The following is a 15,983-nucleotide window of genomic DNA, read 5'->3' on the forward strand; positions in this document are numbered from 1 at the left end:
TTTTCCATATAACTTAACTATAAAACTTCCGAGTTGACGAAAATATTTTAACACGAAGAAAATTATCACAATAATCGAAACAAATATTTTATTTCAACTTCATAAAAACTTATACTCGTATAGTAAGACCACAACTACAATATATTTTGTAATTATAATTATCGTTGTGTTATTTATTATTTCTAAAACGATTTTTACAAAAACATTTTTAATTAACCTAAAATGTTGATATTACTAATTTATGAAGAAGGCTTAAGTCCAGAAATGGACGTAATATGATTGAAATAGTGATGGTGAAGGTAAAAAGTATACATACATATTAATTTGAGGTGATGACACATGAAAAGTCAAAGAAATTTAAAGATTTGTTTATGTAGGTTAAAAAAACGCAATCACAAATATATTTTTAATATTATTTAGCGTCAATGATTTTATATAAAATAACAATAAAAAAATGAATTGTGTTTAAAGTACTATTTTATTAAAAAATAAATAAAAAAACGCTGTACCAGGATAACATAATACCACAGGAAATTATACAAACAACACAAACTTCAGATGAAAGTATTGAACATTAAAAAATAACGTAACCGTATATCGGAACGTAAAGATATGATGACCACAAACCACCGGCAGGATGGGATCTGACCGGATGCGCGGCGGAGATGAAATTTAATATACACATGATCACAGATTATATAAACACCATAACAATATTTTTGAAAGATTTAAATAACACACTACTAAAATGAATACTAGGATACTAGGAACTCATAATGAATTTGTATATGTTTGAGACAAAAACGAGAAAATTGCATAGTCTCTATAACCTGTTGATAGAAATTAGCTTATTAGGTAGACGAGGCGTAGGTAAGTCCCCCCCCCCCCCCCAGGTAAACCGATGACATAGCCATAGTTGCGGGAAGTCTATAGCACTGGCAGAACAAGACCGATCATCGTGGCGAAATATTGAAGAGGCTTATGTCTTGCAGACTTTTGTCAGCATGCATGATATGATAAAGGCAGGAAGAGGAGTCAGTCTTCTTACAAAAACTTACCTAGTAATATTATACAGGATGTAACAGGTGTAGCTTTAAAGGGGTGAATGTGTATCTCATTTTCTATTCAAAATAAATGGTTTCAGAAATAATAAATAACATAATGATAATGTGATGATAGCAAAAAGCGTAAATTCGCATTACTACAATTTAAAATTAATTAAATTATTGTTTATTTTCTTTATCGCTACATACGTTGTACACTGGAAGTTATTGGCCTGATTTTTAAGAGTAAAAAATCGATTAATTAATGTTACATATTTTTATGAAATAGCTTTGTATCAGTTTTTTGTGTCAAATGTGCAATAGATTTATCCGTTAATTTTTAAACCTATATCCAATCCACCTATATATAAATATCAAAAGTTGAGTATATATCATATAATCTATGGCTATCATTATACTGACCCTCATTATGGTATTAAACCAAAACCAATTATGGGTTTCAAGTGATCTAACGCATCTGAAACCGGTGGCATACTTGATCTGTGACCAGTGCGATGTTTATGCGTGGGAAACTTTCTTTTTCCGTTTACACAGTTTAAGAAACTCTATGATATAAAATGGCTATAAACACATTATTTTAAATCTGATTCACAGCGGCTAAACCATCATGGCGCTAAATTTTTATTCCAAAGAATAAATATTTGTTTATTACCTCCATAAAGGTTAATTATTATTTATTTTATTATTTTGCACTTCGCCCGGTGGTTAAGTTTGTTGGTTGCCAGTTAGATCCAATTAAAAAAAAAAAACATTTTTTTCACCAAGGGAAATAAAAAAACTATATGAAAACATTTTATGTACCACCCACCATCTTTACTTGGCAACGTGGTCGTTTCTGGCCCACACTCTCCCAGCAGTGGGAACAAGTCTTACATTTTTTTCAATTCTTAAAATAACCTTTTTAATATTTATTTAAATCAAAAAGAGTAAGTTAGTGTGGATCCATTCCCTATTTTCATATATCAATAAACATCTCTTACTAGGAGTACATACGTTGTGAGTAGTTATAAGTTTTCATATCATTCTCTATATTTAACATTGGCAACCCTAGTACTTCGTAATGGGGTACTTGTCACAAAAAAGTTAAAACCGTGGCTGGCTTAAAAATAACCTCGATCCGGATTGATAGTTAACAATTAGCTTAACGGTGCGGATACGAGTTTCCCACGCAGCCATTGCGTACGTTTTTTAATCTCGCGATTCTATTGCCAGCCGGTTATAGTTTACAGTGTAATTGCAAGGACCTCTGTCCGAGTTATGAACACCTGGTATTTATTTTCCTGGATTTATCTATCCGTTAGCTAGGATTATTTTTTTATTTAGATAATTCATTCTTTCTTACTAGTTATTCTCCTATACCATGAAACGAATATACAGGGTGCACGTTGTTCAAAGTGATTGGTTACTTTTTGTCCACCTATTTTCAATCTCCCTGTATAAAATAACCAAGCGGAAATATATCAAATTGCATTCTGAACATATATAAATACATTTAAAAAACTTTTAAGTTAAACGGTTTTTTGATACCCATATTGTAGTGGTTGTGGATAAATATGTACCTAGTTCGCCATATTGGAACGATTAACATTAATTTGTTTTTCAAATTATAATGCGACAATAACTTCTGGCAGTACAGTATCCGGCGATAAATATTGCACATCGACCTTTGGAAAGAGCTTTTTAGAGCGTTATCTCTGTCACACAAAATACGACTGATAAAACGTCACAAAAGTAGAGTGAGACAGAGATAGTGCTCTACGAAGCCTAAATTAGCTGATTGTCTCTTTCAAAAAATCGATGTGCAATATTTATCGCCGGGTAAAGTTTACGGAAACACACAGTATACTTAAATTTTAACTTTCCTTAACATATATCACTACGTTATCTATTACTTAACCATAGATTTTTGAAAAGTGAACTGTATTTTAAAGGTAACCACTGTTTTTAATAATGGATCTGTTGAGTAAATTCTACAGTGCTATGGTAGAAACTATATTCGAATCTGGGACCAAACAGACCTGTTCCATGCCTTCGACGCGTTAATTAGTCTCACAAAACAAATGACATAACACCGTGAGAGAACCTCTAAACACACGTCTCTCATTCAATAATGACACTGGCCCAATGCCATATAAAGGTATCCCATCACATAAAGCAGACCTAAGGATATATATTTTTTAATAAATGCATACAAAGCTATCTTATAGTACATTAAAACCTGTTCTTATGCTATGAATATACCGTATAAAGGAAAATGCATAAAAAATACTAATATCAGATTCAAAGTAAAAATAGATTTTTATATCTATCTAAATAACAATGTAAAAAAAATTCCTTGGATTTTTTTTGAAAAAGTTTCACGCTGTATATATATATCAAAGCCTTACAAAATAACTAGGAATTGCTAAAACTATCATGCTGCTAGATTGAATCAGATATGATATTCGCAGAAGAACCAGTTACTTCGACCCGTTGGGACTGAAAGGTTTTTGAGTCCACCAGGCTTGGGTAGCCTCGAACTAGATGGGCCGATGGCATAATTGACACTATGTAAATCTTTTTAAGAAAAAATACTTTTAAGTTACTAGGGTAGCATTAGTAACAATGCATTTTTTTTAAATAATAGAGCTTGTGAAACATCGCACAGCTATATCGTTAGTTTTAGGTGTACAAACACTTAACAGCAGTCGGACAAGTTATATTTTTAAACGGTTAACGTCGTGGGAATCGATTCACTTTCGATCCTTTTGTTTCATGTACCGTTACTAGCAAGTTTTTTTTTTGTTTAAACCATTCGTTTATTTAATTGCATGGGAAAACACGGCGCCTAGGCGGGAGCAAGTTTGTTTACTGTTTTTATACACATAATTGGCGAACATCGTATATGAATTTTTGCCTTATTATTTCTATAAAGTCAAAATTATACTTTATAATAAACATTTTGCTTTAATGTCGTGTATACTTTGTTTATATCTTAACTGCATCGGGGACGTCTGTTGAATTTAAAACTCACTTCGAGGCAAAGAAATATCCCCGATGTACTTTTGACTGTCGATATTTTCAAAATACTCTGTGAGATAACTTTTTTTGAATCAGACTTTCTCTACTATTATTTGTGTGATGTGAAGTTGGAGTGTTGCCCAAAGAGCTTCAGCTCATGCTGCTATCAGAGTGCTTAGGGGAACGCTCCATAGAGTGACTGGGCTCTAGGGCCCCCTCCAAGGGACTTTTGGCTAGGGCTGCCACTCGTTTATAATACACGTTTAGAATTCCGACTTCAAGAGAAACGATATGGCAGAACCCTAACTATGTCGGTGGCTTTTAACTGGCTATTAACACTAATATCCCTTCTGAAATCGACAAAATAGATAACGTCTCTCTAATATGCATTACATTCACATAATCTTAAGCTAATATTATCATTAAGTTATTTCCTATAATTTCGCAATTTTTTTTCATTAAAAAGATAAAAAGGTGTTTGATTTTTTTCAACAATTCCTCCGAAATTTATACATAACACAATCTATTTTAATTTCTATTACTTAAGCTATTGTGTCTAAAACAGCATACTATTTGTAACGGTGCGTTTACGTAATTGGAACGCGCGCAATGACAGCGCGGCCGTCTCTCTCGCGCGCCCGTGTTTCGCAACGTGCGTCCCTTTCGCGCTCTCGCCCGGTCGATTCTCACGGACCGTGGGAACTTCACCTTTCCGATTGACGATGTATCGTCTCGTTATTCGATAGCTCTTGTTTATCGATGTGCTCCTGGTACTCCGTAGACCAAATAAGTACGGGACGGACGTAGATTTTCTTCTAGGCAACCAAATTGACTGACCGCGCTCAAAAATCAAACGACAACATTATTCACGGGGGATTTACGATACGAAACTAAAACATACCCACCCACCCTCAATATCCAAGAAAAATTTAAAACTCATAAATATTATATTAACAGGCCAAATCAGTTGCAACCCAAAATGAAAAAAATAAGTGAATAAAATAATTCTGCAACAAAAATAGCTTTAAAATATATATCCTGTATATCCTTTCCTACCTACCATCCTGGTACTTATAAAGATTAATTTAAAAAGATTTTTTTACTGAGTAAAATTTGTGAAATCAATTTCGAAGTACTAGGGCAACATGAACATTTCGTAGCCGCAAAAACGTTCAAACGGTGTCCCGGAAGCAGAGCATCTCGTCTCAAAACGAAATTAGCAATTCACAACCCGTGCCGTACCGGGCCCGATCATAAATCCTCACCTGCTACACGAATTGACACCGTATGATGTAAACATTATGGTTACAATTGCATCGCGATCAAATGACTTCGTGTAAACAACGTTGTACGTGCCGCAGGTAAAGTTTAAATTATATCTTATTTCCGTTGCGATAAGATTTAAAATTGTTTTTGAAATGGAAAATTTTAAATTTGTCTTTCTTTGACGTCTCCATTCCCACGCGCGGGTTCGTAGAACTAAGTTTACGAAAAATTCTACAAAAGGGGTTACCATAAAACATCTGCATAGCAGATGAATTTTTTCATAGAAAAAAATAAGCAAAATTGTGGGAAAGCCCGTAACAATGACACGAACAATGGATTAATTTCGAAAAGCTCTTTAGAAACGCTATGAATAGGGATTTAATGTCTAAACAGTGCGAGTTGTAGCTAGTTGATGATTTTTTAGACAATACTACGAACATCCTTTATCTTCCGGTCAGAGGCCTTTGTTAGAATTATTACTGGAAAAATAATATTTAAAAAAAAAAGACGACATCTATATAAATGTATGGAAGATAAAAAAAAAATTACTGTTCTACATTTCTGATGCCCTGGTACACAATATCCTTGGTGGATCAACTACATTGTCTCTCAAGGTTCAAAAAAGTAGCTGGATGCGGGCAGTACAACTGGTATTATCTTGGCCATCTAGGCCGAGGTCTATGCCTCCTTGCAGTGAGCATATATTGGCTAAAACTAAAAACTGCTATATGTTTCTACACGGAACCACTCCATCATCATACATTCAAAACGAAGAGTGGAAGGAATCTAGCAACATTTCGTCTCTCATGTGTAATGACAGGTAAACATAGCCGCTTACTTTCCAATTATATAATTGTTATATTTAACACAATTTACTTGTTACTTACACTCTCGTCACGAATTATCTAAGATATATATATTTAGTTATTTGGTCATGTATCACGAAAGCGATTTCCAAATCTTAACCAAACCAAAATGTAACTTTAAATGTATATTTCATTTATTTTCTTACCAAACACCTTTTCTTATTTATTTCTAAAACTATCGACAGGGTGTACCATATATTAAAAATTGTACATATAAACAATCATCCTGTATATATAAATGAATAATAGAAAACAATTACGCAATACGAAATCCCGGAAGACGCTGCGTGAGCATCTTTCACACGACCCGTCGACCCAGAGCTCTAACAGAGAGCGATCCTTCCTAATAATATAAACACGCAACAAACATATATCTAAATGCAAATATATCAGATATAATTGCAATTAAGATACGTTTTTTTTAGACTTCCATTTTTGATCACCGTCATGACGTCCACGGCTGGACATAGACCTAATCCACACATAACCGATTGTATGCTGTCTAAATACAGCATCTCCCAAAGACCTTAACAATGTAGTCTGTCCACCTTCGATCGTGGTCTCCAGTACCTTAACACCCCAGCAGCCATTTGGATGCCCACTGCCACTTCCACTTGACACTTGATTTATAAAACAGCATTTATCTACGACGAAAGAATCTATTTAAAAATACATAGGCCGATTTCAATGTTGTAAATATATTCGTACCCTTATGAGAGCCTAGTCACTAAGAGGCAAAGTCGCGACCTTATTATCTGGATGGTCTCCAGTGAAAAAGTTATGTGGCGAAGGCTATTTCGGGAAACATCATAGTTCGGCGCCTTGCCACTTCGAATCAGCCGAATGTTTAAACGCCACTTGGACAGCAGTGTTAGATCGGTCCAAAAAAATAACTAGTCATGATCGAAACATAAAAAAAACTGTATATGGCAACACTAACGGATCAATAAGCTCTTCTCGGTAACAACCGGAAACGGCTGTGACGTATTGATGTAAACACGCACATGTCTCCAGTAATTACAGGAAAATGGCGACATATATACACGGTCTAAGATATATCCGCTGAACGAGGCTTCCCTTTCGAATTACAGAAGCGGCTCGGACATCGCTTTCCCGCGCTTTTTAGCATCGCTAATACAAAATGGCGTACTTACGACAATATAAGATTAGATACATAATGACATCAATATATTTTTATATCTAAGACGGTATATGTGTAAGAATAGAAAGTTATTCCGATAAAAAATGGACGTATAGGTAATCACATATGTTATTACTAATAGAATTTCTGCTTGCGTAATGGCGTCATCTTTCAGATTCAAGTTGATGTTTAAAGTCTACCCCAAGGAACTCTATTTAGACTTTATACCCTTAGATCGTTTTGGCGGACGGGAGAGGAGAAAAAATCATTAATTTGATTTTTCTTTACTTATTGCTACATTGGTTATGTATTTATACAGATGATCCATATATCGTATTACAAATATGTTACTTAACTTATTTAAAGAATTATTATTTAATGATTTTTAATACCATTGGGTGTTACATAGGATGTTACATTTTTATTCATACTGCGATAGGTGAATTACTTTTGATAGTATAAAAACTATCAAGACTAATGATGGTATCACATGACCTCTGATTTCCTAGTAATGCAACATTTTATGGTTCTAAGTTTTATGGGTTAATGGGATGGTGTTATACCACACAGCAGTAACACCACGAATTCGACCGGTCACGATTCGAATTCAAACGTGAACTATAATTATAACGTGCCTGTATACGAACAGCTACATTTATACAGGATGATTGGTAATAGGCATAATATCTCTGGTGAATACATTAAAAATCATTGGTTTCAGAAACACTTAATAAACTTATATAATAATAAATTGTGAAAAGTGTTTTAATATTTTAAATATCATATTAAAATAAATTATTGTAATTGATTGATGAAATTAATGGCCTGACGCATTTCAATAAATATAAATTAATGTAACACTTAATTTATACAGGATGATTAGAAATAAGTGTTAAAGCTATAAAGCTTTTTTATTGACATAAGCTTTCCACTCAGCATTCGACTCTTTCAAGTTTTTGTACCAGTAACCGATAGGATCTAAAAAAACATTTTAAATTTTGCAATCTTCAATTGATAAATGATAAACATTCAACCGGATTATCGTCATGTCTTTACCATAAATAATGTTATATAAAAAAACAGCTATGAACAGTAATTAATTAAAATCAATGATTATTAAATGTGTATTTTAAATCTGCCTTTTTAAGACAATTAATCAATCATGACAAATTAGTAAATAATCAAAGATGTCTGACGTTTTCCCGAGCAATACCAGCGTTATTCAAAATGGCGGATCCGCTCTCACGATCGTTACCGTTGTCTATGGAGACAGACCGGATTCCCAATTCTAATGCGCCGCGCAACTCCACGGTCGGACGCCGCCGGGGGAGCCTCTCTCTTCGGCGGAATATTTAAAATTTTATCTCTCGACCAGTTCTCACGTCTTCGAAATTTACTTTATTTAAATGTAGCGCTTTTCTCTCAAATGGTATGTACTCCTGGTACTCTGGCCCAAATAAATCAGTGACACCAAGCTAAAGAAGAAACCATTAAAGTCCGTCTTGGTCTGCTGTTTGTTTTATAAAAATCATTCAAGGTATCAAGATGTTATATTCTCCTAGTACTGCAGATTAAATAAATAAAATGATTGATTCCCGATATTCCTAAATTGAGAAGAATAAAACATATATTTTTTAATACCTTAACGGAAATTAGATAAAATCAATTAAGAAACCGAAGTTAAGCCCAGATTTTCAGTGGTTAACGAACCATTACTTGTTAAATATACAGTAAAAATAAACGTTTAAATCTTTTTAGTTTATTTTATTTTTGATAGAGGAAAGATTTTGAGAAATTGTTTTTTTATAAAATTGTTTAAGCGGAATTGAATTTATTATTTACCTTCAACACAATTTTACATACATTGACGCTAAAATTATTTATACTTTTATAAGTGTAGATAATAATAATAAAAAAACATATTTATAGTTTAATCATGGCAATATTGAAATAACAATATTAAAAAAAAATTCAATGCAATGCCCGCCATTTTATTATAATTCACTTCAAACGACTCGCACGCATCAGCTGGCGTTAGAAACACCTTTCGCGTTCATCTGTCTTTATCTCGCTTACAACATTCTTAATCTCCCATCTCGCTTCACAAACTTTTGTAAACGCCTTTATACGTGTATTAATCAAATAAAAGAAAACCTTAAGAACATTATTATACAGTCCATATTCAAAAGATAACAGGTAGGGGTATGCCAAAATGTGTTATTTACACCTGGATTTAATATCGTGTAAGCAAAAGTATACTATATTACATAACATTAAGATCTAAATTTCAAACTCCTAACGTATACGGTATTTTATAAATTCGGCAGCTGTATTAAACGATAATGTTGAATTATCGATGTCTATAAACGACATAAAAAAATAAAAGCAGATGTCTGTCTCCTAGAATTCTTTAATATTACATTTGATATGTAAAAATGAACTTTAATATAAAAAGGTAAAGCACATTTAATAACGAAATGAAGTATTGTAAATTACTTAGACCTCTTACAAAATAAAGTATCTTGTGATACTATTTTATTAATATTTTTTTTATTATCGTCATATATTATATATATAATTAGAATATGTTACCAAACACAAAACTCGATAATGACGTCTTTAATTCGACTATTCTTTATCCTTTTTTTCCTTAAAGTAAAAGAAAGTTTCTAATAGAAAAAATAAGAAAATATTTCTCTCTCCGAACACACCACATTTCATGTTAGTAAACACCCAAAAAAAAAGTGATGAGAGTGATGAAAAAAAATTACATCATCAAATTTTTGTAGTGTCATCATCATCTTTTTAACAGTAGTATCAGCAGTGAATGTCCAGTACGTTCTCCGCTGAACATATGCCTCACATATATATTTACAAAACGACTGGTAAGCGGTATTCATTCACCGTCTTCCAATACCCTAACAAGAGTTATTCCACCTTGTGGGCAAATGTCCCACTGAGGTTGTCGATCTTTGGTCTACACACCAGAAAAGCCCCAGCTGTTCTTCGCGCTATGTGACCTCCTCACTGCAGCTTCAACTAGTCAATTCGCTGGACAATTACCATGCGTTTAAAAATAATTATTTTATTATTAAATCGATAAATAAAGTGATCACTCCAACTCACGTGAAATCTATTAGGGCAGCCATTTGGTATATAAAGAATATATTTCCTAACCTTTGATTTTTTCACTTGGCAATGTATATCGAGGCAATTTGTATTTATTTATACAGGGTGACCCGCCGACTGAAAACACTCTTTCTCTATAGTACGATTAGAGAAGAATTACCTTTTTAGATTCTTCTCACATCAGAGCTTGTTGTGAAAGAAGCTATACGAGACCTTTATGATTTTAATTTTAATCATGGCGTATATATGCCAGTATCATGCACATGGGTCATCTACCATAGGAATATTTTTAGTAGATTTTATCAGATAATACTCTAATATATGTCATATTTAAGCTGTGTATATTCTATAATAATATACAGAAAGATATACATGCCGGAGCGTTAACAAATCAATTGATTTTTCTGTAAAATATATCGACGGAAATGACAATACTATCGGGTCCACCTAATAGTTTTATATATATATATATATATATATATATAACAATATATATATATATATATATAAATATATAAATATATATATATAAATATATATATATATAAATATATATATATAAATATATATATATAAAAATATATATATATATATATATATATATAAATATATAACCTTTTTAGAAGTAGAAGCGACATATAAAAAAAAAGTTTTATATCCAGTTCAATCCACCTGGGGTCTTTGCCCTTCGTATCAAGATTATTCCGAAAAAAAAAGACCTTTTCGGTAGTTCATCTTATCAGTAAGCAAACATATGGTGTACTTCTGTCCCTCTCGCACATGCCCGCCTCCCTTTCAGACTTATTATTAAGTGAGAACAGCTGTTTTGAAACGGGATCTAAGGCGTGCGCCCGCGCAAGATGGTTCAGGGTTGTCGCCCTCAAGTTATTTAAAAATTTTGTGTTTCATTTTTAATTACACATTAAAATTATTTTTTGTATACGATATGTGCTAGCAGAATATGTAAAGCAAGAAGTTATTTAATAGTTTAAATATGATAAACACAAATTTCGGAGTATTCACTGTATACAGGATGTTTTGGAAATAGGTGTAAAAACTTAATTTGCTTATAAATGAGTTACACTGTAACCAACTAATCTATACAAATAATTTTACAAAGTAATAAAAATTATTATTGAAGGCATTATAACTGATAAATTTAAAAATGTCTGTCTGCCAGTTTACTTACCTTTTCAGTGTCATCTAACAAAAAAATTACAATTTGCGATCTTTAAGACCTGTCCAGCCGTACGACGTCTACCCACAAGGTGGATGGCCGGTATCAACTGATCATGATACTAAATATACAAACTCAAGCGTTTACTTTTAAAAAAGAAATATTTATTCGGAAATATAAATATAACGCGTGTGGCAACCCTAACCAATAGTATTTCAGAAGTCAGATGGCTACACATAAAAGGACAATTCCACCCGCCACAGCTGTTTCATTGTTTTTTTTTTCAAAACTCGATCCTGAACAGGAAACGGGCATTTTTGCAAAACATTGCCCAAGGGTTTGGAACTTATCAATTTTTTTCTGCCATTCGTATGCCTTCGGAAACCAACCCCTGATAGATCTGCTGGAGTTTCTTCTCCAGCGCTAACGCTTTACAAGATGGCAGAAGTACTCAAGCAACAGTCAAGTCGAGCTACGGCCATCTGGGACGCTCTCCTTCTTGGGGCCTATTCTCTTGAAGTTGCCCGAGTCAAGGTTCTCTCTCAATAACACGAATTTTAAGAACACTTTAAGCTTTTACACTTTTATCTCATTACCGTATATAAAGTGATCACTTTAAAATACGTATTAATTATTTTAATAGATAGTAATAACATGTATGAGATTTCTACCTAGGAACCATAAGATTTAGAGACGCTGTTTCTAAAATCCTCTATGTGCTGTTTAAATATGCCATTCTCCTGAAAATTACTTTCAGATATATATATATAACGTTACTTTTGCGCCCATACATATACATATATAAATATATATATATATAGGTTACACGAGCATCTTTACACATCTTTGGAGCAGATGTCAATGCCTTATTAATTCTATTTAATAATCTCATAAAATAAGGTAACATTGATAATTAGAAAAGGTGCATCGAACAGCTGTACTATACAACCAGACGCTAAGTATCTATTTAACATATTTTATACCTTAGCCGTCCTTATTAAGGTTCATTTTATAATGACAAACATGTTTTTTTAAAAATCATACCCTCAAAATTTGATGTACCGTGTACAAGTGAAGTTTGTGGTTAAATCCATGAGTTACGTTATGAACACTTTGTACCCTGGATCCTTTTACTCAAAGTCCTCCAAGTGGACCGTCACGAGACAAGACCAGGGTCTACATTTTTTTTTATTTTAATAATACTCTTTCATCTTCTTGCTTTCTGGACAGGGATATACATCCTCCTACTTTCACACTCCCTCTCTCTCATACTTCAAAATATCTCTTTTTATTCCCTCTTTCATTCAGCATACAGCATTCGAGGGTCTACAATGGCGCGCCAAAAAGATAGAGGTTCACAATTCCATAGCGAAGTATCTGCTTTCGAAAATAAAGGACTAGGTTATCATAAATGAAAGAAGTAAAAATAAACTTTGCACTTTAAGTACATGTATAATAGAGATAAAAATAAATATTTATATGCGTTTAGTTTTTATGTGATTCTCTTATGAATTTGATTTTACTTTTTTATTCTATTTCTAGTATTTTACGATATTAACTACCTTACCTTTGTTAATTTATGTCTGCACCGTCTAACGGTTTACTAGCAGAGAATGACTTCGGCTTTAAGTTCGCCGTTATACAAAAATGTAAAAGTCTTTAAATAAATAATCAAAAAATTAAAAAAAAAATAATTCGTTGTTAAAACTCAGCTGCAATGCAAATTTCCATCTCTTTTTAGCCATATGCGCACAGGAAGACATAAGTCTACTCCAAAGATATCTATGGAGAGGATATACATTAATCGCCACGCTTGGAGATCGCAGAGTGGTATTATGGTACGCAGAAATACCTTCCGGGTACCTGATCCCAGGGTATGCCTTGTTCACGCTACCACTGAATGTCTCATCGAGATATATACGCTTTTACAATATGATCACAGATAATAAATAGTCAGAAAGCTTCTATTGCTAAATTTAAAAAATTGTGAAAGAATGTTTGCGTGCTAGTATTACACAAGCTACCTAGCTAACTACCACAGCTTGAAAATGTGTTTGCCTTTGGCTATTTCAATGTTTACCTATGTATGTATTATTCGTTACATCGTATATATATATGTATATATATATATATATATATATATATATATATAGCATTAGAAATTTAGTTTCTCTTTTGCTATTACAGCGTTAGAAAATATAGATATAAAGGAATATTTTACTTTCAAAGATCTTTAACTATACACTAGATAAATGCATCATTATCCAGACTATAACAACCTTTGAAGATTTCATATAATATGTTTATATATATATGAGCTTCATTTGTTTGTTCTTCTCTAGTCCGATGCACCTGAACAGATGTCAATAAAATTTATCGGCTTGATCGCATTGTAAAATCGCACCATATTTGTAGGGTAGACAGTAATTTTTGAGAATCTTTGAGGTACATAAAGACGTACCGACGGCACAAAGAAGAATTTTATCGCTTCAACCGCCGGTGCATTCAACACATTTTTGCGCTGATGGTCGAACATAACCTCCCAAGCTATTAACCGTAACCACTTAAATTTATTAATGATGGCTGCAAAAACACCTTTTGAATACATAACTTAGTCTATATCTACCCACATATATATTCAAGATGGGGCTGTATGTTCTGTTTACCTTTGTTTTTTTTATTATTTTTGACGCTCATTTTTGACAGATGCCAATGGAAGGTTGTCAAAGAAAATTGCAAAATATTGGGGACGCAATTTATAATGTTTACAACTTTATAATTAGAAACCGTATATTTACTGGTCTTTATTATAACATTACAATCATGTGATTTTACAACGCTCCGACTTTGACAAGCCAATAGGTTATATATTGTACATTTGCTGCCTAATATTTGTTACACCCTATCCAAAGATCAAGTTTCAGAATAACATATAGATTTAGATTTTTATCGGCAAATATACATTCACACTAAAGTTTTTGTGCCTTTATTCTATCATCCTGTATTTTATTAATATAGCATTATATATTGCATAGCAATCATGGGATTTTACCAAATACACGCCAACGTATATGATGATAATTATTAAAAATAATTAACCATATAAAAAAAATTAATCAAATAGTTAAGTATTAACACAAAATAGACTAAGAGATTTATCGAAACGTATACATGTTATATTATTATATTTATAATTAAAAATTAATATCACCATTTACCCACCACGAATGTTTTTTTTTTCTAAATTTAAATTTTAACATTTCAACCATACATATTAACAACTACATACAAAAGAATTAAAAAATAACAACAAATACCTTCTTTCATACACAGTTCACAAACTAATAAAAATACAATTCCTATAAAACTATGCAACCCGTTTCAAAAATTCGTAAATAACAAATAAAATTTAAACACAATAAACACTTTCGTAAGCATTCCCGTATAAGATGCATTTCAAAAAACTACTATGTAAAAACTTATAGTTAAATTGTAACAAACAGTATTTTTAAATAGACTGAAAGGAGAAAAAAACCGTTAGAAAACGGAAGCCATGACATGATAACACGGCAGCCATTAAAAATAACACAGGTCATCCGAATCATAAGCGTAATTCAAAATTGGAACACAATTAAAAAAATAACACTTACCCAATCCCATTTTTTTCTTAATTTTCTTTAACACTTTCATCTTCGATCCCTTCTTGTCCTTAACCGGAGTCGTCTCTGGTTCCAAAGCCATTGGAGGCAGGGCGAGGGTTTGGGGCGGCATCGGAGCCCCATGCCCAGAAGCCCTAGGACACGCCGGGCAATGGCATCCCCCTCGCGCCTGCCTAACACTCATACAACCACTTACACCCATCATTAGTCTAATTTATTCCTTTGACTTTTAACAATAGTCTATTCCTAATTCATGTCAACCGGGGCACAGTCACGAAAAACGTTTTTACGCTACACGAAGTAATGGGATATTATTTTTTTAAAGTCACGAGAGCATAACGCGGGAGCGGGGAACGCGACGCGAAAGACGTCCGCTCGCTGCGAGGTATCGCGGCGGAGTGATGAAGCTCGCGTCACGCGCCAAGGGCTCGTGTTGCGTACGCACGAATCCCTAACTGTAGGATGTCCATGGACTGGTCAAATTATATAGGATATCAAAAATATGATTTTGTTTCTAATCTAACAATAATTATTATGCGCGTGATTATCAAAGGGATACGTATTATCTAAAATAGATATGCTAACGTTCCCATGATAACATATTTATTATAATCTAAGAAAACCGGTGACCATTATTCTTGTAATACAAGAGAGAAATATAAACACTTGTAACTCTCAATT

General features: G+C 33.0%; 1 protein-coding gene across 2 annotated transcripts in view; it reads right to left on the bottom strand.

The window, feature by feature from the left end:
* The window catches only part of neur (E3 ubiquitin-protein ligase neur), a 58,187-nt gene that overhangs the window by 22,231 nt on the left and 19,973 nt on the right, over nt 1-15,983 (bottom strand). The window contains exon 1 of one of the 2 annotated variants that reach the window (XM_068769797.1): nt 15,294-15,688. The exons of the other annotated variant lie outside the window; for it this stretch is intronic. Coding sequence (XP_068625898.1) covers nt 15,294-15,507 — 214 coding nt within the window. The 5' untranslated portion in view covers nt 15,508-15,688. Of the gene's footprint in view, nt 1-15,293; nt 15,689-15,983 lie in introns of those variants that run through there. 2 annotated transcript variants of the gene reach the window in all.

Source organism: Battus philenor, unplaced genomic scaffold (assembly GCF_028537555.1).
Source record: "Battus philenor isolate CCGP_79_NKW_IND1 unplaced genomic scaffold, ilBatPhil1.0.hap1 SCAF_29, whole genome shotgun sequence".
NCBI classification, from domain to species: Eukaryota; Metazoa; Arthropoda; class Insecta; order Lepidoptera; family Papilionidae; genus Battus; species Battus philenor.